General features: G+C 60.4%; 1 protein-coding gene across 2 annotated transcripts in view; it reads left to right on the top strand.

Annotated features, from left to right (window-relative positions):
• Positions 1 to 2,143: 2,143 nt before the first annotated feature.
• Positions 2,144 to 23,122, top strand: part of XPO7 (exportin 7) — a 64,536-nt gene continuing 43,557 nt past the window's right edge. Inside the window, exons 1-5 of one of the 2 annotated variants that reach the window (XM_054174837.1) lie at positions 2,144 to 2,239; positions 16,172 to 16,318; positions 19,269 to 19,362; positions 21,099 to 21,265; positions 22,621 to 22,713. In XM_054174837.1, the coding sequence (XP_054030812.1) occupies positions 2,222 to 2,239; positions 16,172 to 16,318; positions 19,269 to 19,362; positions 21,099 to 21,265; positions 22,621 to 22,713 (519 nt within the window). In that variant the 5' untranslated portion in view covers positions 2,144 to 2,221. The remainder of the gene's footprint in view (positions 2,240 to 16,171; positions 16,319 to 19,268; positions 19,363 to 21,098; positions 21,266 to 22,620; positions 22,714 to 23,122) is intronic. The other variant, XM_054174838.1, reaches the window with a different exon arrangement.

Genomic DNA, 23,122 nt, shown 5'->3' on the forward strand with positions numbered 1-23,122 from the left:
ATGGCGTCTCCCCGATGCTGTCCCACAGCTCTGGGGTGGAGCGGGGGTTCTGGGGGGGGGGGGGGTCCCAGCCCAGGCCCAGGTCTCTGTCCTCGTCCCAGCAGGGTGCTGCCGTCACGCTGAGCCTCGCTCTGTGACGTGTGGTTGGCTGCTTCTGCTTCCTCCGCAGGCTTCCTGTGGGCTTACCAGAAAGAGACCTTCCTGTGGCCTCCCAGGATCTGCAGGGGGCCTGCAAGAAAGCTGGGGAGGGACTTTTGAGGGTGTCAGGGAGGGATAGGACTGGGGGAGATGGAGCAAAACTAGAAGTGGGGAGATGCAGATTGGATGTGAGGAAGAAGTTGTTGCCCATGAGGGTGGTGAGAGCCTGGCACAGGCTGCCCAGGGAGGTGGTGGAAGCCTCATCCCTGGAGGTTTTTGCACCCAGGCTGTGAGCAACCTGCTGTGGTGTGAGCTGCCCATGGCAGGGGGGGTGGAACTGGCTGATCCTCTAGGTCCCTTCCACCCCTGACACTTCTGTGATTCTATGAAAGGGCAGCTGGTGGCACAGACCCAGTAAAAGCAGCTCTGTGCCCTCCCTGACCCCCAGCCCCAGTACAGCCCCAGTACAACCAGTCCCACACCCCTCCCAACCCACAGCATCTGCACTGGGCACCCCACCACAGCCCTGCCTCACATTTCCAATGGCTCCAGAGGCAGCTCCCAGGGTGGTCTTGTTGGCCTAACAACCCCACCCCCCTGCCTCCAGCTCTGCTGATCTACCCACTCCCAGGCATCCCAGTCCAAACCAGTGCTCCCAGTAAAGGTGGTGCAGCCCCCAGGGCTGAGATGCAGCTGGGGTGGGTTGGGAAGGTGATAGCAGCTATGAGGAGGAAGAGCTGTGGGCAGCACCAATGGCTCTGGTGGTGCTGGGCTGGGTAACTGGAGGCCACTGGTGCAAGGAACTGGGTGCAGGGCTGCAGCTGCAGGGCACTGGGGACACTGGCGCTGTGCCCCGGTGTCACAAGGTGACACTGGTGCTGTTCTGGGGCACAAGGCTCGTGTCTAACTGGGGTAACTGGGAGCACTGGTGCATGGAATTTACTATATGGATGCAGTACATTAGGAGCACTGGGAGCACTGGTGCATGGAAGTTGCTATATGGATGCAGTACATTGGGAGCACTGGGAGCACTGGTGCATGGAAGTTGCTATATGGATGCAGTACATTGGGAGCACTGGGAGCACTGGTGCATGGAAGTTGCTATATGGATGCAGTACATTGGGAGCACTGGGAGCACTGGTGCATGGAATTGGCCACATGGGTGCAGGATATTGGGAACACTGGTACATGGAATTGGTGACATGGCTGCAGGGTACCGGGAGCACCGGTACATGGAATTGGTGACATGGCTGCAGGGTACCGGGAGCACCAGTGCATGGTATTGGTGACATGGCTGCAGGGTACCGGGAGCACCGGTGCATGGAATTGGTGACATGGCTGCAGGGTACCGGGAGCACCGGTGCATGGAATTGGTGACATGGCTGCAGGGTACCGGGAGCACCGGTGCATGGAATTGGTGACATGGCTGCAGGGTACCGGGAGCACCGGTGCAGGGGCTGCTGGGGCAGGAGGCTGGTGCCAGCAGTAGCACTGGCTTAGGGAGCTGGGCAGATGCCTGCGGGACACTGCGAGCTGCGACACGGGGCCAGCGGCGCAGGGAACCGGGGGCACTGGGAGCAGCAGCGCAGGGGTTACCGGGGCACGAGTTTCACCCCTGGCTGGGCAGTAGTGCGGTGAGCTGGGAACCCTGGCTCTGGGGACATGGGAAGAGCCGGGAGCACGGAGGGTGCCCGGGACTCCGCCGGCCGGCGGCGCGGGGACCCGGGGCGGCCGGCGCCGAGGTCGCGGGCAGCGGCAGGCGCGAGGCGCGGCCCCTTTAAGCGCCTTGTCAACAAACCGCGCCCCTCCCCTCGGCGACGTCGCCGCCGTCATGACGTCACCGCCGGCTGCGCGGGGAGGGGCCCGCTGCGCGTGGGGGGCGCGACCAGGGCGTGGGAGGGCGTGGCCGGGGCGCGGCGGGCGGGCCGGCGCGTTGCGCGCAGGCGCAGAGGGGCGGGGCGGCGGCGCGTGCGCGCGGGCGGAAGAGGCCGCGGGGGGTGTGAGGGGAAGGGGGGGGGCAGGCGCGGCGGGCGCGTGCCGGGCCCGGCGGAGGCGGAGGGGAGCGGAGCATGAATGGAGCAAGATGGCGGATCATGTGCAGGTGAGGGGGGGCCGCAGGGGCACGGGCAGATGCGCACCGCTCCCACAGGCCGCCCGCCTATGCGCCTCCCCTCCTTCCCTCCCTCTTTCCCTCCCTCCTTCCCCGCCCGGTTGGCCTGCTGCGGGGCCTAGGTCTCGGTGGCGGCGCGGTGAGCCTAGGCCGGGCCCGGGGAGGCCCTCGGCGGGTGGGGGTGGCGGCAGGCCCGCGAGGCCCCGCGGAGCGACGGAGGTGCCGGTGTGGGAGGCGCTCCGCGAGGCCCGGCCGGCGCGGTGCCTCCGCTGCGTGTGGGCCGGGCGGCGGGGCGGGAGCCGGGCTGGCATGGCGGGCGCGGGGGCGAGCGGCCTGGCGGGGCCGGCGGCGCGGCCCGGCCCCTGCTCCCCGCTCCTGCTTCGCGAGCTGTTTACGGAGCCGCAGGCTTCGCCGTGCATCGCCGCCGCGCCGGGCTCGGCCTCGCCGGGGCGAAGAGCTGCCGGGCAGGATGCTTCGCGGCGGCTGCAGGCGCCGGTGTTTACCGGCCGAGCGGCCTCTGCCCCCTCCGGGAGAGTTCTCTAACGACGCCGGTAGCAAAGCTTCGGGGAGAGGAAACTCGGAGATCCTCCCCCTGCTTCGAAAGGCTCAGCCTGGGCCGCGCTCCGGCACCTCCAGAGCCCCATCTCTGCCACCCCTCTCCCGGTGCCTTAGGCAGGAGCCTGCCCCCTGCAGCCTCCCCTCGCCCCGGCTTCGGCATGTGCGGCTTTGCTTTTCCCCACGGCCTTCGCTTGACTCTTGTTTTTGCAAGCTACGAGGGAGAATTGGCCTTTAGGTAGAGCTGCTTGGATTGGCCTTCAAAACCAGCCCTTGGGGGCAGGGGGGAAGCCTCTCCGGGGGGGCAGGAGCCAGGAGGCAAACCGAAGGTGGCAGCGGCTTTGACCCCGTCAGGCTTGCCTGGTGTGCTGGAAAAGCCCTCGGAGGGGCTCTGTGCTGTCACTGAGAGACGAAATAAAAATAGCCCCAGCAGGAGGAAACGGTCGGGGTTGGTTGGCTGCTTGGTCGCTCGGGGGTTGGTTTGTTTGGGGTTTGGGTTTTGCATAACGTTTCAGGGCTGCGCTCGGGGGAGGCTTCGCTGGGCGTCCAAAAGCCTGACTGAAGTGTGATGCCGCCGGTAGTTCCATATTGTCTCTGCGAGTCCCGAACGAGGGAGCTGCCTCTCCTGCTCCCCCGCTGAACCACAAGGGTGAGCAGTTTATTAACTCACCACAGCGCCGGGCAGCTCCCAGGCTGGGAGCGAAATACCTCTTGGCTGATTTTCGCGGAGGGGGGAAGCCGAGGGATTGCTGCCCTGATAAACGATTCCCAGGCTTTCCCTTTCCTCATCTGACCCAGCCCTACCTGCCCCGCTTCAGCAAGTGAAACCTTGTTGCTTTAAAGCTCTGCTTTGCCCCCTGCTTTCCGTGTGAAAACGTTGAGGTGAGCTTATTGCGGGGCTGGGGTGGACTTAGATGACCTTTCTGGAGGTTCCCTTGCAAGCCAGAGCGTTCTGTGAGTGGAAGTGGGAGCTGCGGGGTTGCAGCGGCTGGATCCGGCTGGCTCGGTTAAAGTTTAACGGCAGAGGCTTGGAGGGTGCTGCCCCGGGGGCAGAACTGCTTTGCAAGTACAGCTAAAGGCACTGCAGCTGGCTGCAGATCCTGGGCAGGACAGCCAGAGCTGAGAGCAGCCTGCTGTGCTCTGCCTGGGCGATGCTGCCTCCCTCTCTTCCCTCCCTCTCTTCCCTCCCTCTCTTCCCTCCCTCTCTTCCCTCCCTCTCTTCCCTCCCTCTCTTCCCTCCCTCTCTTCCCTCCCTCTCTTCCCTCCCTCTCTTCCCTCCCTCTCTTCCCTCCCTCTCTTCCCTCCCTCTCTTCCCTCCCTCTCTTCCCTCCCTCTCTTCCCTCCCTCTCTTCCCTCCCTCTCTTCCCTCCCTCTCTTCCCTCCCTCTCTTCCCTCCCTCTCTTCCCTCCCTCTCTTCCCTCCCTCTCTGGTTTTCCTCTTCCTCAGCAGAGTGAGGTTCCCTCCCCAGGTGGTCTCAGGGGCTGCAGGCAGCAGTGGTGCTGACTCTCAGGGTGACTGATGGGGAGAACTGAGTTCTTGGCAGCTGCTGCTGGGGTTTGGTTCTGGGTTGGTGGCAGTGGGGACCTGCCAATAAATCCTGGCTGGCAGGAGCCCTGCAGAGTGGAGCAGGGGAGGTAAAGTCGTGCTGCTGTGTCCTGAGGGGCTTGGCTTGGGTGATAGATGTGCAGAGGGTGCTGCCTGCTGTTGCACCTGGGGTGCTCATACCTGAGGAAGCACAGAAGTGATATTTAGAGGCAGCTACATCTGGCCTGAAGTTAGTTGCTATGCTCTGTGGAGCAGCAGTGAGGGTTGAAGACAAACTTCTGAGGCCTTCATGAAAGAGAACCTCACAAGAGGTGTCCCCAGGGGGCTGCTGAGGCTGCACCTTGAAGTCTGGGTTCAGTTTTGGGCCATTCACTCCAAGAAGGACATTGAGGAGCTGGAGAAGGGCAACAAAAGTGGGGGAAGGCTCTGGAGAACAGGGCTGGTGAAGGAGCAGCTGAGGGCCCTGGGGGTGGAGAACAAGAGGCTGAGGGGAGACCTCATTGCTCTCTCCAGCTCCCTGAAAGGAGATTGGAGTGAAGTGGGGCTTGGTCTCCTCTCCCAAGGGACAGGGTTAGAGGAAATGGCCTCAAGTTGCTCCAGGGCAGGTTCAGGTTGGCCATGAGGAAGAATTTCTTTCCCCCTGAGGGTTGTGCAGGCCTGTCCCAGGCTGCCCAGGGCAGTGCTGGAGTCCCCATGCCCGGAGGGGTTCAAAGCTGTGGGGATGTGGTGCTGAGGGCCATGGCTTGGGGGGGTCCTGGCAGTGCTGGGTGAAAGGCTTGGACTTGGTGATCTGAAAGGTACTTTTGCCAAGCTGAACAGCTTCCTGCTGCTCTTCTTTAAGAAAGGGCTGGAGCTGGTGAGTGAGCCCTGCAGTCTGGGGGTGGGAATGGGGTAGTCCAGGCTGGCTGTGGAGCTTTCCCCTCCAAGGGAGAGCTGTTCCATGCCTGTAAACAAAGGATTCAGTGACAGTGATACAGGAGCAGGGAGAATCAGATGATTCTGGGTGGCTGAAAAGTAGGCCCAAGGTCTTAGAGCAAATTGTTTTGCAGCAGCTTTTCCACTTCCCAGACAGCTCACATGACCTTGTTTTGAATTTGTGCTTCTGCCTGTGCCCAGCCTCAGAAGCTTCACTTTAAACTGAGGCTCCAGCACCCTCACACCAAAGAGTTTTTATCTCATGGTGAGATGGAACCTCCTGGCTCCCACTTTGTGCCCACTGCCCCTTGGCCTGCCCCTGGGCACCACTGGGCAGAGCCTGGCCCCAGCCTCTTGCCCCTCACAGCTCCTTCAGCTCTTGCTGAGCATTGCTCAGCTCCCCTCTGGGGCTGCTCCTCTCCAGGCTCTCAGCCTTTGCTCCTCACAGAGCTGCTCCAGGGCTCCTCAGCATCTTCCCAGCCTCCCATTGGCCTTCTTGGCTGCACTGCTGGCTCATGGAGAGCTCATTGTCCACCAGCATTCCCAAGTCCTCCTCCTGGTTTGTTCCTCCCCTTGCCTGGAGTTCAGCCTTCACCTTCCATGTGTCACTGGAAGCTCTTACTGGGGACTTGTGTTGGTCTCTGAATATCCCAAGGGGATGCTATGCCTAAAAATGGAGCTGGCAGTGGTTCTTCAGCAAATTAGGGTAGGGTGGGGAGGGCTGGGTTGGGTTTGGGTTTTTTCCCTCGTTGAGAGCTGTTTGGATGCTCAGCACCACAGTTGCAGCACACCAGGGGTGGGTGTTGAGAGTTGGATATCAGGCTGGGAGCTGGAGGTGTCTGGTGTCACTTCAGTGTCTCAGGAGCCAAACTTTGGATGGAATTAAGGGGGATTCAGCTTTTCACCTCTGCCAGCGTGTCCCTCAGCTCTTAGCTGACACCTGCAGTGTGCTTAGGTGGAAGGTGAGCTCCTGGCAGCAGCCCCAGCCTGCTGAGCATCTTCTCTAGATGAAAGGGTGGGGAGGGTTGGAGGGGAGGTTTGAAGCAGACAGCCTAGGAGTGGAGAACCTGGGTGGAGGCCTTGCGGGTTTTCACACTCAGCAGCCTGAAGAGAGGTGGACTCGGCCTGCAATCCTCAGCTGAACTGCACATCTCAGCACTCAGCTCAGTGAATTCATGCTTGGTGTGGCCTCCCGCACCCAGCTGCTGGTGCTGCTCTCGGCCTCCCGCACCCAGCTGCTGGTGCTGCTGGTGCTGCTCTCGGCCTCCCGCACCCAGCTGCTGGTGCTGCTCTCGGCCTCCCGCACCCAGCTGCTGGTGCTGCTCTCAGCCTCCCGCGCCCAGCTGCTGGTGCTGCTGCTCTGGGCCTCCCGCGCCCAGCAGCTGGTGCTGCTCTCGGCCTCCCGCACCCAGCTGCTGGTGCTGCTCTGGGCCTCCCGCACCCAGCTGCTGGTGCTGCTGCTCTGGGCCTCCCGCGCCCAGCTGCTGGTGCTGCTCTCGGCCTCCCGCACCCAGCTGCTGGTGCTGCTCTCGGCCTCCCGCACCCAGCTGCTGGTGCTGCTCTCGGCCTCCCGCGCCCAGCTGCTGGTGCTGCTCTCGGCCTCCCGCACCCAGCTGCTGGTGCTGCTCTGGGCCTCCCGCACCCAGCTGCTGGTGCTGCTCTCGGCCTCCCGCACCCAGCTGCTGGTGCTGCTGCTCTCGGCCTCCCGCACCCAGCTGCTGGTGCTGCTCTCGGCCTCCCGCACCCAGCTGCTGGTGCTGCTGGTGCTGCTCTCGGCCTCCCGCACCCAGCTGCTGGTGCTGCTCTCGGCCTCCCGCACCCAGCTGCTGGTGCTGCTCTCGGCCTCCCGCACCCAGCTGCTGGTGCTGCTCTCGGCCTCCCGCACCCAGCTGCTGGTGCTGCTCTCGGCCTCCCGCACCCAGCTGCTGGTGCTGCTCTGGGCCTCCCGCACCCAGCTGCTGGTGCTGCTCTGGGCCTCCCGCACCCAGCTGCTGGTGCTGCTCTCGGCCTCCCGCACCCAGCTGCTGGTGCTGCTCTCGGCCTCCCGCACCCAGCTGCTGGTGCTGCTCTCGGCCTCCCGCACCCAGCTGCTGGTGCTGCTGCTCTGGGCCTCCCGCGCCCAGCTGCTGGTGCTGCTGCTCTGGGCCTCCCGCGCCCAGCTGCTGGTGCTGCTGCTCTGGGCCTCCCGCGCCCAGCTGCTGGTGCTGCTGCTCTGGGCCTCCCGCGCCCAGCTGCTGGTGCTGCTGCTCTGGGCCTCCCGCGCCCAGCTGCTGGTGCTGCTGCTCTGGGCCTCCCGCGCCCAGCTGCTGGTGCTGCTCTCGGCCTCCCGCACCCAGCTGCTGGTGCTGCTCTCGGCCTCCCGCACCCAGCTGCTGGTGCTGCTCTGGGCCTCCCGCACCCAGGTGCTGGTGCTGCTCTGGGCCTCCCGCACCCAGCTGCTGGTGCTGCTCTGGGCCTCCCGCACCCAGCTGCTGGTGCTGCTCTCGGCCTCCCGCACCCAGCTGCTGCTGCTGCTCTGGGCCTCCCGCACCCAGCTGCTGGTGCTGCTGCTCTGGGCCTCCCGCACCCAGCTGCTGGTGCTGCTGCTCTCGGCCTCCCGCACCCAGCTGCTGGTGCTGCTCTGGGCCTCCCGCACCCAGCTGCTGGTGCTGCTGCTCTGGGCCTCCCGCACCCAGCTGCTGGTGCTGCTGCTCTGGGCCTCCCGCACCCAGCTGCTGGTGCTGCTCTGGGCCTCCCGCACCCAGCTGCTGGTGCTGCTCTGGGCCTCCCGCACCCAGCTGCTGGTGCTGCTCTGGGCCTCCCGCACCCAGCTGCTGGTGCTGCTGCTCTGGGCCTCCCGCGCCCAGCTGCTGGTGCTGCTGCTCTGGGCCTCCCGCGCCCAGCTGCTGGTGCTGCTGGTGCTGCTGGTGCTGCTCTGGGCCTCCCGCACCCAGCTGCTGGTGCTGCTGGTGCTGCTGCTCTCGGCCTCCCGCACCCAGCAGCCGGTGCTGCTGGTGCTGCTGCTCTGGGCCTCCGGCGCCCGGCTGCCGGTGCCGCTCTGGGCCTCCGGCGCCCGGCTGCCCGTGCCACTCTGGGCCTCCGGCGCCCGGCTGCCCGTGCCGCTCTGGGCCTCCGGCGCCCGGCTGCCCGTGCCGCTCTGGGCCTCCGGTGCCCAGCTTTATGCTCTGGTGCTTGACATCTCACTGGTGGCATCCTTTGGACGCTGGGTGGTGTCAGATCTGTCTGTGACAAAATGTGCTCTGATGGTCTGATCCTTCTCAGCCTGCCAGGATTTGAAGGGAGCTGCAGGAGGGCTGGTGAGGGACTTTGTGCAAAGGCCTGGAGTGAGAGGGTGAGGGCTGGTGGCTGCAGACTGGAGCAAGGTGGATTGAGATGAGACATTAGGAGGAAATTCTTCCCCAGAGGGTGGTGAAGCACTGGAACAGGTTGCCCAGGGCAGCTGTGGAGGCTCCAGCCCTGGCAGTGTTGAAAGCCAGGTTGGATGAGGCCTTGAGCAAGGGAAATGTCCCTGCCCATGGCAGCAGGGGCTTGGGTCTGGCTGATATTTGGGGTCCCTTCCAACCCAAGCCAGTCCATGATTCCTTCTCCCCTCACCTATTGTCCTCTCTGGAAATGGGAAGCAGTTCTCCAGGCTGAACAAAATATCATGCTGCTGTTGAGTGCTGTCAACCAAAAGTCCTCCTTAGCAGCTCTTTGACAAGTTAAACTATTTTTAGGTGCAATTGGCTGGTGATTGCACTCTGCAGTGTGCTCTCCTGGTGCTTTTACCTGCTCTGGGCCTGTGTCTTCTGTACTTTTGCAGGTGGGCAGAGAATAGAATAGAACCAGAATTAACCAGGTTGGAGAAGACCTTTGAGATCATCAAGTCCAACCTATCCCCCAGCACCATCTGATCAACTCAACCATGGCACCAAGGGCCTCAGCAGGCTCCAGGGATGGTGACTCCACCACCTCCCTGGGCAGTACATTCCAATGGCCAATCTCTCTTTCTGGGAAGAACTTCCTAACATCCAGCCTAAACCTCCCCTGGCACAGCTTGAGACTGTGGCCTCTTGTTCTGGTGCTGGGTGCCTGGGAGAAGAGACCAAACCCCGCCTGGCTCCAACCTCCCTTCAGGGAGTTGGAGAGAGCAAGAAGGTCTCCCCTGAGCCTCCTCTTCTCCAGGCTAAGCAACCCCAGCTCCCTCAGCCTCTCCTCACAGGGCTGTGCTCCAGACCCCTCCCCAGCTTTGTTGCCCTTCTCTGGACACCTTCCAGCAGCTCAACCTCTTTCCTAAACTGAGGAGCCCAGAACTGGACACAGGACTCCAGGTGTAGCCTAACCAGTGCTGAGCACAGGGCACAATGACTTCCCTGCTCCTGCTGGCCACACTGTTCCTGATGCAGGCCAGGATGCCATTGGCCTTCTCGGCCATTTGGGCACGCTGCTGGCTCTTGTTCAGCCTGCCATTGACCAGTACCCCCAGGTCCCTCTCTGCCAGGACATCCCTCTGTGCTGTGTTGTGTTCTTGCTGGGGTGGTGGCCTGAGCTGGGGCAGGAGTGGTGGCTTAACCTCCCCCTGTGTACTCAAGGGGGCTGTCTGCCTCTCCAGGACCTACCTACTCGGAGCCTGCTGTGTGCAAATCAACACCCAGCTCCAGGTTTGGCAGCAGCAAAGGTTCCACCTTTTCAGCCTCCCCTTACTCCCTCAGCTGAGCTCCCTCAAGCTGCCTGCACCGTGGGAGAGCTCTCCTTGCTGCTTGGTAGTTTGCAGTGGAATTGCAGGCTTCTAACTGAACTTGTTCCACTCAGGCCTGCAGTGCTCAGTGCTCTGCTGTGATTCTGAGTCACACCAGAAAAACATCAAGCAAGAAGATCTTGACAGCAGTCAGACAAATTGGCCCTTTCCTGCCACTTTCAGCTGGCTGCTGGCTTGAATGAGTTGGATTTTCTAGCAATGGGAAACTTCTGCTTGCTGGCTGAATGCTGTAAAAGAACTTCTTAAATCCCCCCTCACCCCCCTAACTGGGCTGTGTTGTGGCTGTGCCCTCCCTGGAGGTGTTCAAGGCCAGGCTGGATGAGGCCTTGAGCAACCTGGGCTAGTGGGAGGGAGGTGTCCCTCCAGGGGGGAGATTGGAAGTGGAGGATCTTGGAGGTCCCTTCCGACCCAAACCCATGGCATGATCTTGTGGCAGAGGCAGGCAGCGGTGCGGGGCAGAGCCAGGCAGCGGTGCAGGGCAGGGGCAGCGGTGTGGGGCAGGGCAGAGGCAGAGGCAGGGCAGGGCCAGGCAGCGGTGCGGGGCAGGGCCGGGCCGGGCAGAGCCATGCAGCGGTGTGGGGCAGGGCAGAGGCAGGCAGCGGTGCGGGGCAGGGCAGGGCCAGGCAGCAGTGCGGGGCAGGGCAGGGGCAGCGGTGCGGGGCAGGGCAGAGGCAGGCAGCGGTGCGGGGCAGGGCCGGGCAGAGCCATGCAGCGGTGTGGGGCAGGGCAGAGGCAGGCAGCGGTGCGGGGCAGGGCAGGGCCAGGCAGCAGTGCGGGGCAGGGCAGGGGCAGCGGTGCGGGGCAGGGCAGAGGCAGGCAGCGGTGCGGGGCAGGGCCGGGCAGAGCCATGCAGCGGTGCGGGGCAGGGCAGAGGCAGGCAGCGGTGCGGGGCAGAGGCAGGCAGGGCCAGGCAGCAGTGCGGGGCAGGGCAGAGGCAGGCAGTGGTGGCGGGCAGAGGCAGGCAGCGGTGCGGGGCAGAGCCGGGCAGAGGCAGGCAGTGGTGCAGGGCAGGGCAGGGCAGGGCCAGGCAGCGGTGTGGGGCAGGGCAGAGCTGAGCCAGGCAGGGCCAGGCAGCGGTGGAGGGCAGAGGCAGGCAGCAGTGCGGGGCAGAGCAGAGCCGAGCCAGGCAGGGCCAGGCAGCGGTGCCGGGCCGAGGCAGGCACCAGTGCAGGCAGAGCCAGGCAGCAGTTGCTGTGTTGTGTTCATCGTTTCATTAGTGTTGGGCTTGTCCCCTGCCTGCCTCACAGGGCCTCCAGGGCTGCCTTGGGTTGTGCTGGCTGCGTTCCTTCTGCCCCTGGCACCCAAGTGAGAGGTGACTCGGTGCTTTGGGAGGTGATTTGGTGCTTTGAGAGGTGACTTGGTGCTTTGAGAGGTGATTTGGTGCTTTGAGAGGTGACTTGGGAGGTGACTCGGTGCTTTGGGAGGTGATTTGGTGCTTTGAGAGGTGACTTGGTGCTTTGCCACCCTTGCAGCCACTGGGGGGTCCGAGAAGCTTGGGCTGTGACACTGCAAATGGCTCTCTGGTTTTTCCCTTTGCAGTGCAAGGGAAAGTTAATGTCCTTCTAGGGATATGCAAATGAAGCATTTCCTGGATGTTTCTGTGCTGCTCATTAGGATCTTGAGCTCTGGTGAGAGCTGAAGCAGGCTCTGGGCTTGTAGGTGAGCAGTGGAGGACAGGCTTGAACCTGCTCTCGTCCAGCTGGTTTGGTGCTCTTTAGTCCTGCCTTGAGAAGGGAGAAGGCACAGGGAGGGAAGGAGCCACCCCTGACTGCTTGACTGAATTGCATCTGGAGGGGCTGAGGAGGCAGAGCCACCCAAGCAGAGCAAACCTGAATGTTCTAACACCTTCTGGCCTCTGTGGTCTCAGCACTGAGGACTCTGGCGAGGGAAGGGTCAGGATTCCTCTCTCTGCTGAGCAACTGTTTCCTGCCGCTCTTGCAAGCCCTTTGCAGAGAGGGAGCTGCTGGTGGGAAAGGAGTTGCCCATGAGCCAGCAATGTGCCCTCATGGCCAAGAAGCCCAGGGGTCACCTGGGGTCCAACATGAAGAGTGTGGCCTGCAGGGCAAGGGAGGTTCTGCTCTGCCCTACTGAGGCCACATCTGGAATACTGTGTCCAGTTCTGGGCTCCCCAGTTCAAGAAGGACAGGGAACTGCTGGAGAGAGCCCAGGGCAGGCTCCAAAGATGCTGAGGGGCCTGGAGCAGCTCTGTGAGGAGCAAAGGCTGATAGCCCTGGGGCTGAGAGCCTGCAGAAGAGCAGCCCCAGAGGGGAGCTGAGCAATGCTCAGCAAGAGCTAAAGGAGCTGGGTGGGGGCAAGAGGCTGGGGCCAGGCTCTGCTCAGTGGTGCCCAGGGACAGGCCAAGGGGCACAAACTGGGAGCCAGGAAGTTCCACCTGAGCAGGAGGAGAAAGTTGTTTGGTGTGAGGCTGCTGGAGGCCTGGAGCAGGCTGCCCAGAGAGGCTGTGGAGTCTCCTGGTGTGGAGAGCTTCCAAGCCCCCTCTGTGGGCATTGTGCTGCTGGGCAGGGTGCTGTGGGTGCCCTGCTGGAGCAGGGGGGGTTGGACTGGGTGAGCTCCAGAGCTCCTTTCCACCCCCCACTATGCTGGAATTCTGAATCCCCTGTGGACTCAACAGCTCTGGCTCTCCAAAAGGTTTATCTCCAGTTGCTGTCTGGTTCTTGCCCACACCTTTTCTCTGCCTTACTCCACAACCTCTTTCATCCTGGCTCAGTTCTCTGCTTGCCACATCCCTGTGGACAAGGAGGGGGGGTGGGTATGATCAGAGTGTTTTGGTTTGAAAGCTCAAGTGCCCTGGATTCAGCAGCTCAGTGTTTGTGAACACACTGATTAGAGGAGCTGCAGTCCAAGGACATCATGCTGGAATGTACCAATTCTGCTGCTTCCTCCTCTTGCCACTTGATAATGGTTTGGAGCCAGTTTCAGCAGTCAGTGGAAGGTGATTTGCAGCCCTGGGCTTGGTTTGCCCTCTCTGGAGGGTGACTTCGATCTGTCCTCTCAGAAGCTTGAATGTTTCCTGGCCCTGGAAGGGCTTCCTGACTTCTTTGGAAGGTTGCTGTTTTCTCCTCAACCATCATCTCAAGAGCAGAACTTGGGGCCTCATATTCATGTGCTTGGGTTTGGAGGCGGGGGGGGAGGGGGGGGGGACTTTGAGTCAAACACTGCAGTGGCTGAGGGTGGTGGTGGTGCCTGAAGGTGGCTTGTGCTGGAAAGCATTAAGAAGAGTGTGGCCAGCAGGTTGAGGGAGGTTCTCCTCTCCCTCTACTCTGCCCTAAGGAGGCCAGTTCTGGAGCACTGGGTCCAGTGTGGGGCTCCTCAGTTCAAGAGGGGACTCCTGGAGAGAGTCCAGGGGAGGCTGGGAAGGTGCTGAGGGGCCTGGAGCTATCTCTGTGAGGAGAAAAGGCTGAGAGCCTTGGGGCTGAGAGCCTGGGGAAGGCTCCAGGGTGACCTTGTAGCTGCATCTCTGTATCTGAAGGAGCCCTCCAGGAAGGCTGTGGAGGGGCTGTTTAGAAGGCCTTGTGACGCCAGGACAAAGAGCAGTGGCTTGGAACTGGAGCAGGGGAGATTGAGGTTGGAGGCCAGGAGGAAGCTCTGCACAAGGAAGGTGGTGAGACACTGCAACAGGCTGCCCAGGGGAGGCCACATTGCTGCCACCATTCAAGGTCAGGCTTGATGTGGCCTTGGGCAGCCTCCTCCAGCTGGAGGTATCCCAGCTCACTGTGGGACAAGATGACCTTTGAGGGGTCCCTTCCAACCCAAGGCAGTATTTGATCTGTGGAAGCTGGGGTTGGTCTCCAGCCCAATACTGCATGACCATAGAATCACCAAGGTTGGAAGAGACCTCAGACATCATCAGGGATCACCTCTCACCCAAGGCCTCATGACTGCTAAACCATGGCTCCAAGGGCCACATCCAGTCCCCTCTTGAACACCTGCAGGGATGGGGACTCCACCACCTCCCTGGGCAGCACAGCCCAGTGGCCAACAACTCTCTCTGGGAAGAACTTTCTCCTCCCCTCCAGCCTAAACCTCCCCTGGCACAGCTTGAGACTGTGTCCTCTTGTTCTGGTGCTGGGTGCCTGGGAGAAGAGCCCAACCCCCAGCTGGCTCCAACCTCGGGTAGTTGGAGAGAGCAAGAAGGTCTCCCCTGAGCCTCCTCTTGTGCAGGCTAAGCAACCCCAGCTCCCTCAGCCTCTCCTGGGATTTCAGTGGTGGGAATCCTGCGGGGGGAGGTTCTTGCCTGCCTGCTCCCCCTGAGCGATGGGGCTGCTGCCTCTGCCACCTTGAGCCCCCTTGAGCCCAGCAGGGGCTTCCTCAGGCAGCTGAAATGGGAAGCAGCAGGTGGGGAAGGGGGAGCCCATGGAGCTAGAGCTGCCTGAAGCTCCTTGCAGCCCCTGGGTGTGAAGAGCGTTGCTTAAGCAACCGTGTAATCCGAGCTCAATTGCACAGCAGCCCCTGGGGGCTCCTCTTAGGTAGCTGCTCCTTCTCCTGGTAAGTGTTTAGCACTTTAAAGATGAGCACAGGTTGCTTATCTTCAGCAGGGGGAAAACACTGCAGAGTGAGGAGGTTTCTTTTGTTGTTTGGGGCTTGCAGTGGAGATGAGAGGGAGAAGGGTTGGGGCCTTTGAGCCACCTTTGGAGCTTCATAGCTGCTCTCTTGTGGAGGAGAAGCTGAAGCCAGGTGCCAGAGCTGGAGGGAAAACAAAACTCACCTCAGAGTTTGGTGTTACTTAAGGAAATGAACAGTCAAGGGGTGCAAAGCTGAGAGGAGGGCTGAGGGATTGGCAACTCCTGCTCAGGGTTGCTCCCCCTGGGGAGAGAGTGGGTCAGGACCTGGAGGTGGGGAGAGTGTGGGTCAGGACCTGAGGTGCAACCAGAGCAGGATGCTCAGAGCCCCAGCCAACCTGACCTAAATTGCTTCCAGGGCTGGGGCATCTCTCTGGGCAACTTGGGGCAGGGTTTCATCAGCCTCAGTGCCACAAATTGCTTCCTTCTCTCCAAGTAAATCTCCCTCTTGGTTTGGAGCATCACTCCTTGGTCTGTCACAGCAGGCCCTGCTGAAAGCTCTGTCCTCATCCTTCTCATCATCCTGGAAGGCCACCAGAAGGTCTCCCTGGGGCCAGGCTGAACAGCTCCAATCCTCTCAGCCTGGCCTCCCAGCAGAGGGCTTCCAGCCCTCAAGTGATTTTTGTGCCCTCCTCTCCCAGGTGAATGTCCTCCTTGTGCTGAAGCTTCCAGAGCTGGAGCTGTCCCCTCTGCCTCAGCAGATGGCCTCCTAAACTGCCATCCCAAGCACTGCCTCACATCCCCTTCCCATCTCTCTGCCCCCTTCAGCCCTCCTTGCTGCCTTTTGCCTTCCCTGGCTGCAGAAAACTTCTTTGGTCTTTCTGCAGAGCATTTTGGGTTTGGAGCTCTTCCTTCTCCAGGCAACTTGTGGGTAGCTGTGGCTGTGCCTTGAGTGCTTCTTGCTCTCCTCAGCTCACCTTTCCAGCCCAGGCCACCAGTGCCTCCCCAGTTTCAAACACTGCTGTCTCATGCCTTGGGCCTTATCTGGCACCCCCAGAGGCCTGGCCCTGCCCTGATCATCCCACTGAATGGTGTTTGCTTTATCTTGGTTGCAGAGAGGAGGCAGGGCCTGGGCTCTAGGGAAGCAATCCACACCTCATCACCCCAGCTCCCTCAGCCTCTCCTCCCAGGGCTGTGCTCCAGACCCCTCCCCAGCTTTGTTGCCCTTCTCTGGACACCTTCCAGCAGCTCAACCTCTTTCCTAACCTGAGGAGTCCAGAGCTGGACCCAGGACTCCAGGTGTGGCCTAACCAGTGCCTGGCCCAGGCTGCCTGGGCAGGTGACTGAATCCTCATCCCTGGAGGTGTTTCAAAGGCCCAGAGCTGTGGTGCTGAGCCCCACCTCTCTCAGCCTGTCCCTCTGATCATCTTTGTGGCCTCTGGACCCTCTCCAGCAGGTCCTTGTGCTGAGGACCCCAGCACCAAGGCACAGCACCGCAGGCAGAGCAGAGCTGAGCTGGGGGCCGGGGCGGGGGTGGGGAGAATGCCTTCCCTCACCCTGCTGCTCACCCTGCTGTGGCTGCAGGCAGGCCATGGTTCTTTCTGTGTGGCACCCCCTGTTTCTGACCAGTCTCTTGTCCTGTTTTTGCAGAGCCTAGCCCAGCTAGAGAACCTGTGCAAGCAGCTCTATGAGACCACGGACACCGCCACACGGCTCCAGGCAGAGAAGGCCCTGGTTGAGTTCACCAACAGTCCAGACTGCCTGAGCAAGTGCCAGCTGCTTCTAGAGAGAGGGAGTGTATGTAAAGCTGTCTCAGGGGCCACAGTGTCTCTTGGGGTTGGGGGAATTGATGGGGGGAAGTGGCCTCGGGGGCTCGGTGTGCAGCGTCGATATTGCAGGCTGGAAGAGCCTGGAGGAGAGATCTTCAGAGAGACCTTAGAGCAGCCTTCCAGTGCCTGAGAGGGCTCCAGGAGAGCTGGGGAGGGGCTTCTGGCACAGGCTGGGAGGGACAGGATGAGGAGCAGTGGTTTTGAGCTGGGAGAGGGGAGATTGAGGCTGGAGAAGAGGAAGACATTCTTCCCAGTGAGGGTGGGGAGAGATTGGAGCAGGTTACCCAGAGAGGTTGTGGGTGCCCCCTCCCTGGAGGTGTTCAGAACCAGGCTTTGAGCAGCCTGGGCTGGTGGGAGGTGTCCCTGCCCATGGCAGGGGGCTCAAACTGGATGACCTTTAAGGGTTTTTCCAACCCAAACCATTCTGTGATGTTCCCAGGATGCCATGGGGAAGGGTTCTGCTCTTCAGTGCCAGGCTGGTGGGGAAGCTGATCTCAGCCCCTGCCCAGAATCTCTACACCAGGAGCATAAATCTTCTTAGGGGCTGCTGAGGGAACTGGGCTTCTTTAGGCTGGAGAAAAGGAGGCTGAGGGGAGACCTTCTGGCTCTGTGCAACTCCCTGAAAGGAGGCTGGAACCAGGTGGAGTCTCTCCTGCCAAGGAAGAAGTGACAAGGGCCAGAGGGCACGGCTTGGAGCTGTGCTGGGGGAGTTCAGATTGGATATTAGGAGGAGCTGCTTCACTGCAAGAGTGCTCAGGCCTTGGGACAGGCTGCCCAGGGAGGTGGTGGAGTCAGCATCCCTGGGGGGGTTGACAAGAACAGGCAGCTGTGGCACTCCAGGACATGGTGTGCTGATCATTTAGGTGTTGAGCAGAAGGTTGGACTTGATGACCTTAGAGGTCTCCTGCAGCCTTAATGATTCCATGATTCTCAGTTGCCCCAGGTGAGCTTCAGGTGGGCCATGAGGAATCATTCCATCCCCAAAAAGGGCCTGCAGCAGGGCAGGGCTTGAGTCTCCATCCCTGGAGGTGTTTCTGAGCTGTAGAGATGTGGTGCTGAGGGCCATGGATTAGCCCCAGCCTTGGCAGAGTTAGGGAATGGTTGGAGTGGAGGATCTTAAAGGGATCTTCCAACCCCAGTGCTTGGAGTGGACGATCTCAGAAGGCTTTCCCAACCCCAGTGCTTGGAGTGGACGATCTCAAAGGGCTTTCCCAACCCCAGTGGTTGGAGTGGATGATCTCAGAAGGCTTTCCCAACCCCAATGGTTGGAGTGGATGATCTCAAAGGGCTTTCCCAACCCCAGTGGTTGGAGTGGATGATCTCAGAAGGCTTTCCCAACCCCAGTGCTTGGAGTGGATGATCTCAGAAGGCTTTCCCAACCCCAATGGTTGGAGTGGATGATCTCAAAGGGCTTTCCCAACCCCAGTGGTTGGAGTGGATGATCTCAAAGGGCTTTCCCAACCCCAATGGTTGGAGTGGATGATCTCAAAGGGCTTTCCCAACCCCAGTGGTTGGAGTGGATGATCTCAGAAGGCTTTCCCAACCCCAGTGGTTGCAGTGGATGATCTTAAAGGGCTTTTCCAACCCAAATGGTTGCCCTGGAGGGCTTGGTGAGACCCCTGCCTGCTCTGGAGGGCTTGAAGGTGAAGGGAGAGCTTGTGCAGAGAGAGCTTCCTGTGGGATAAAACAAAACCCCCAGCAGCTTTCCTCTTGGAACCCTGCCCCTGCTCTGCTGTTGCCTTAATAAGGCAGCAGCTAAAAGCAGGGGAAATTGGATCCTGTGCCTCAGAATGAGTGTGTGAAGGGAGGGTGGCAGAAGATGCCAACCCTCCACCCTGGCTTCTTTTTGAGCCTGCCTCAGCCTTTCAGTGCCCCTTTCTGTGGCTGCTTTGGTTTGCTTTTGTCTCAGCCCAGACAATGAGGTGGAGGTGGTGGAGGGCCCCATCCCTGGCCACAGTCCAGGCTTTGAGTGGAGTTCTGAGCAGCTTGGATCTAGCTGGGGGAGAAGGGGGGGTGGTTTGGAGCTTCAAAAGTCCCCATCCAACCCAATGCAGCCCATGAGAGTGGCTTTGCCACCCTGCCCTTGGGGGGCTGTGACCCTTGGCAGGCTGTGCATCCAGCTGCTGTTGTGGGGGAGGCTCTGGGGAGACCTCAGAGCACCTGGAGGGGCTGTGGGGAGACCTCAGAGCACCTAGAGGGGCTCTGGGAGAGCTGGGGGAGGGCTTGGGAGTGCCAGGAGGAAGGACAGTGGCTTAGAGCTGGGAGAGAGGAGGCTGAAAGTGGAGAGGAGGAAGAAAGTGAGGGTGGGGAGAGCCTGGCACAGGCTGCCCGGGGAGGCTGTGGAGGTGGCTCCCTCCCTGGAGGTGTTGAAGGTGAGGCCTTGAGGAAGGTTTTTCCCCTGTCCAACCTGGTGCTGAGCATCTCCAGGGGGGAGGACATCCCACAAGCTCCCTGGGCAACCTGAGGTTGCCCAGGGAGCTTGTGGGATGTCCTCCTCCCTGGAAGTGTTGAAGGCCCAGGCTGGCTGAGGCCTGGAGCAAGCTTGGCCTGGCGGGAGGTGTCCCTCCCCGTGGCAAGGAGGGGGTGGGAACTGGCTGAGCTTTGAGCTCCCTTCCACCCCAAGCCCTGATTTAAGGCCTGCTTTCATTCTTCCCCTGTGCTGGGCTGAGGCCTGGAGCAAGCTTGGGCTGGTTGTAAAGCCACCCTGGCCCCAGGCTGGGGAGCTTGGGAGTCGAGGAGCTCCGAGATCCCTTCCGAGCCGGCGGAGGGTTCCCGGGCCGGGGTGGGGGGGGTGGAGGGTTGGGGGGGCACTCAGCTCTTCCAGCCTGGCTGCCTGGGCAGGCCCTGAAGCCCTGTGATAAACCTGTGTCTGTCTTCTGGCTGTTTGTTTTGTTTGCTTTGGTCTTGTCCTCCTCCAGTCCTCCTACTCCCAGTTGCTGGCAGCTACATGCCTTACCAAGCTGGTGTCACGCACAAACAACCCTCTGCCCCTGGAGCAGCGGATAGACATCCGTGAGTACAGCACCTCCCCCCTGGGGACAGGGCTTGGCCTGCAGGCCAGCCAGGGGCTGGGCAAGATCTCCTCTCCAGGCACTTTGTCCTGCCCAGTCTGGCCACCCTGGGCTGCTGCTGAGGGGCCTGGAGCAGCTCTGTCAGGAGCAGAAGCTGAGGGTGTTGAGGCTGGAGAAGAGCAGCCCCAAGAGGGGAGCTGAGCACTCTCTTGCTTTCCAGTCTGGCCACCCTGGGATGAGGCTGAGGGGTCTGGAGCAGCTCTGTCAGGAGCAGAAGCGGAGGGTGTTGAGGCTGCAGGAGAACAGCCCCAAGAGGGGAGCTGAGCAGTCTCTGCTTTCCAGTCTGGCCACCCTGGGATGAGGCTGAGGGCTCTGGAGCAGCTCTGTCAGGAGCAGAAGCTGAGGGTGTTGAGGCTGGAGAAGAGCAGCCCCAAGAGGGGAGCTGAGCAGTCTCTGCTTTCCAGTCTGGCCACCCTGGGATGAGGCTGAGGGCTCTGGAGCAGCTCTGTCAGGAGCAGAAGCTGAGGGTGTTGAGGCTGCAGGAGAGCAGCCCCAAGAGGGGAGCTGAGCAGTCTCTGCTTTCCAGTCTGGCCACCCTGGGATGAGGCTGAGGGGTCTGGAGCAGCTCTGTCAGGAGCAGAAGCTGAGAGACCTGAGGGTGTTGAGGAGCAGCCCCAAGAGGGGATCTGAGCAATGCTCAGCAAGAGCTAAAGGGTGGGGGGCAAGAGGCTCTTCTCAGGACAGAGGGCAGTGGGCACAGAGGGGAAGCCAGGAGGTAACAGCTCCAGCACAAATGGGTTTCATGTGTCTGGCACTGCCAGGGCAAAGTGGATCCCTCTGGGTGTGGATACACCAAGTTTAGAGACACCCCTGATACCCTAGATGGTTATTCTGGAGGGACCAGGAGGTCAAGGGAGGTTCTCCTCTGCCTCTGCTCTGCCCTAGTCAGGCCTCATTTTGGAGTATTGTATCCAGGTCTGAGCTTCCCAGGTCAAGAGGGACAGAGAACTGCTGGAGAGAGTCCAGTGGAGGCTCTGAAGATGCTGAGTGACCTGGAGCAGCTCTGTGAGGAGCAAAGGCTGAGAGCCTGGAGAATGAGAGAATCTGAGCAATGCTCAGCAAGAGCTAAAGGAGCTGTGGGGGGCAAGAGGCTGGGGCCAGGCTCTGCTCAGTGGTGCCCAGGGGCAGGCCAAGGGGCAGTGGGCACAAACTGGAACCCTGTTGAGGATGAGGAGAAAATTGTTTGGTGTGAGGGTGCTGGAGGCCTGGAGCAGGCTGCCCAGAGAGGTTGTGGAGTCTCCTGGTGTGGAGAGCTTCCAACCCCCCCTGGGCATCGTGCTGCTGGGCAGGGTGCTGTGGGTGCCCTGCTGGAGCAGGGGGCTTGGACTGGCTGAGCTCCAGAGCTCCCTTCCAACCCCTCCACGTTGAGGTTCTGGGATACTGTGAAATCCTTTCAGCCTCTCTGGCTGTTTCCATGTGCTCAATCTGATCACTCAGAGCAGGTTGGGGCTGTGGGGAAGGACTCACCTGTCTGTCACCACTTTCCAGAGCTGTTCCACAGCTTCCACTCTGCTAAAGGCACAACTTAAAGCTCCCCACCTGCACCTTCCCCCACTCCTGTGCAGAGCTGCCTTGGGAATCAGCTACCCAAAGGCTGCTTTTGCCTCTCAGTGTCACCACCTCAGCTCCACCTCTCCCATTTTCCCTCTCCAGACCCACCTCTTCTCTGTGTTGCAGGGAACTATGTGCTCAACTACCTTGCCACGAGGCCAAAGCTGGCAACCTTTGTCACACAAGCCCTGATCCAGCTGTATGCCAGGATCACAAAGCTGGGCTGGTTTGACTGCCAGAAGGATGAATATGTCTTCAGGAACGTGATCACAGATGTCACAAGGTTTTTACAGGTCAGATTTTCTGGGAGATGAAGTTCACCCCTGCTGGGATTTGCAAGTCCAGGCCCTTCACAGGTCTTAGAATAGAACAGGATAGAGCAGGTTGGAAGAGACCTTTGAGATCATCACATCCAACCTATCACCCAACACCACCTGGTCAACTAGCCCATGGCACCAAGCACCCCAGCAAGTCTCCTGAACACCTCCAGGGATGGGGACTTCACCACCTCCCTAGGCAGCACATCCCAATGGACAATCACTCTCTCTGGATAGAACTTCTTCCTAACCTCCATCCTAAACCTCCCCTGGCACAGCTGGAGACTGTGTCCTCTTGTTCTAGTGCTGCCTGCCTGGGAGAAGAGCCCAACCCCCACCTGGCTACAACCTCCCTTCAGGGAGTTGGAGAGAGCAAGAAGGTCTCCCCTGAGCCTCCTCTTCTCCAGGCTAAGCAACCCCAGCTCCCTCAGCCTCTCCTCACAGGGCTGTGCCCCAGACCCCTCCCCAGCTTTGTTGCCCTTCTCTGGACACCTTCCAGCAGCTCAACATCTTTCCTAACCTGAGGAGCCCAGAACTGGGCACAGGACCCCAGGTGTGGCCTAACCAGTGCTGAGCACAGGGCACAATGACTTCCCTGCTCCTGCTGGCCACACTGTTCCTGATGCAGGCCAGGATGCCATTGGCCTTCTTGGCCGCCTGGGCACACTGCAGGCTCATGTTCAGCCTGCTAGTGACCAGTACCCCAGAGGCTGAGGGAGCTGGGGTTGCTTAGCCTGGAGAAGAGGAGGCTCAGGGGAGACCTTCTTGCTCTCTCCAACTCCCTGAAGGGAGGTTGGAGCCAGGTGGGGGTTGGTCTCTTCTGCCAGGCACCCAGCACCAGAACAAGAGGACACAGTCTCAAGCTGTGCCAGGGGAGGTTCAGGCTGGATGTGAGGAAGAAATTCTTCCCAGCAAGAGAGATTGGCCCTTGGGCTGTGCTGCCCAGGGAGGTGGTGGAGTCCCCATCCCTGGAGGTGTTTAGGGAGAGCCTGGATGGGGCACTTGGTGCCATGGTTGAGTTGATCAGATGGTGCTGGCTGAGAGGTTGGACTTGATGCTCTCTGAGGTCTTTTCCAACCTGGTCTGGTCCTATTCTATTTGATTCGATTCTATTCTGATTCTATTTCTATTCTATTCTGGTTTTATTCTATTTCTATTCTATCTCTATTTCTACTCTTTCTCTTCTCTTTCTCTTCTCTTTCTCTTCTCTTTCTCTTCTCTTTCTCTTCTCTTTCTCTTCTCTTTCTCTTCTCTTTCTCTTCTCTTTCTCTTCTCAGCCATGCTGGTCCTGCTGACTGCTTTCCATGTGGCCCTTTCTTTTCCCCCCTCAGGATAGTGTAGAGCACTGCATCATAGGAGTGACAATCCTGTCCCAACTAACGAATGAAATTAATCAAGTAAGTGCTACAGCCTTCCTCAGTGAAGTAAGTGTCCCAATTTTCTCATTCATATTGTTGTGTCCTGCTCTGTGTGTGTGTCTTGTGTGGCTTTGGGGTTGCTTTGGGATGTTTTTAGGGGTTGGAGGAAGGGGGGAAGATGTTGTCTGCTTTGTTTGGGGTTTTTTCTCTCATGTGCTGTTGCTCTGGTGGTGAGATGCTGAAACTCCTTGTCCTGAGGAAGTGTTTTTGTTTGGCTGGCACCTTCCCATCTTCTCTCATACTGTAATGTGGTCTTCTGAGGTGAAAGAGGAAAAAGCAGTGCTAAGCAACTTAGTCAAGCCCCCCCAGGTGTGAGCACAAAGCCCTCAGTGTGAGGACAATCCCCAGAACCTCCTCTCCTGGGTCCCTGTGGTCATCATCCCAGCTTACAAGGAGGACATGGAGGTGCTGAAGA

The sequence above is a fragment of the Dryobates pubescens genome, chromosome 31, assembly GCF_014839835.1.
Source record: "Dryobates pubescens isolate bDryPub1 chromosome 31, bDryPub1.pri, whole genome shotgun sequence".
NCBI classification, from domain to species: Eukaryota; Metazoa; Chordata; class Aves; order Piciformes; family Picidae; genus Dryobates; species Dryobates pubescens.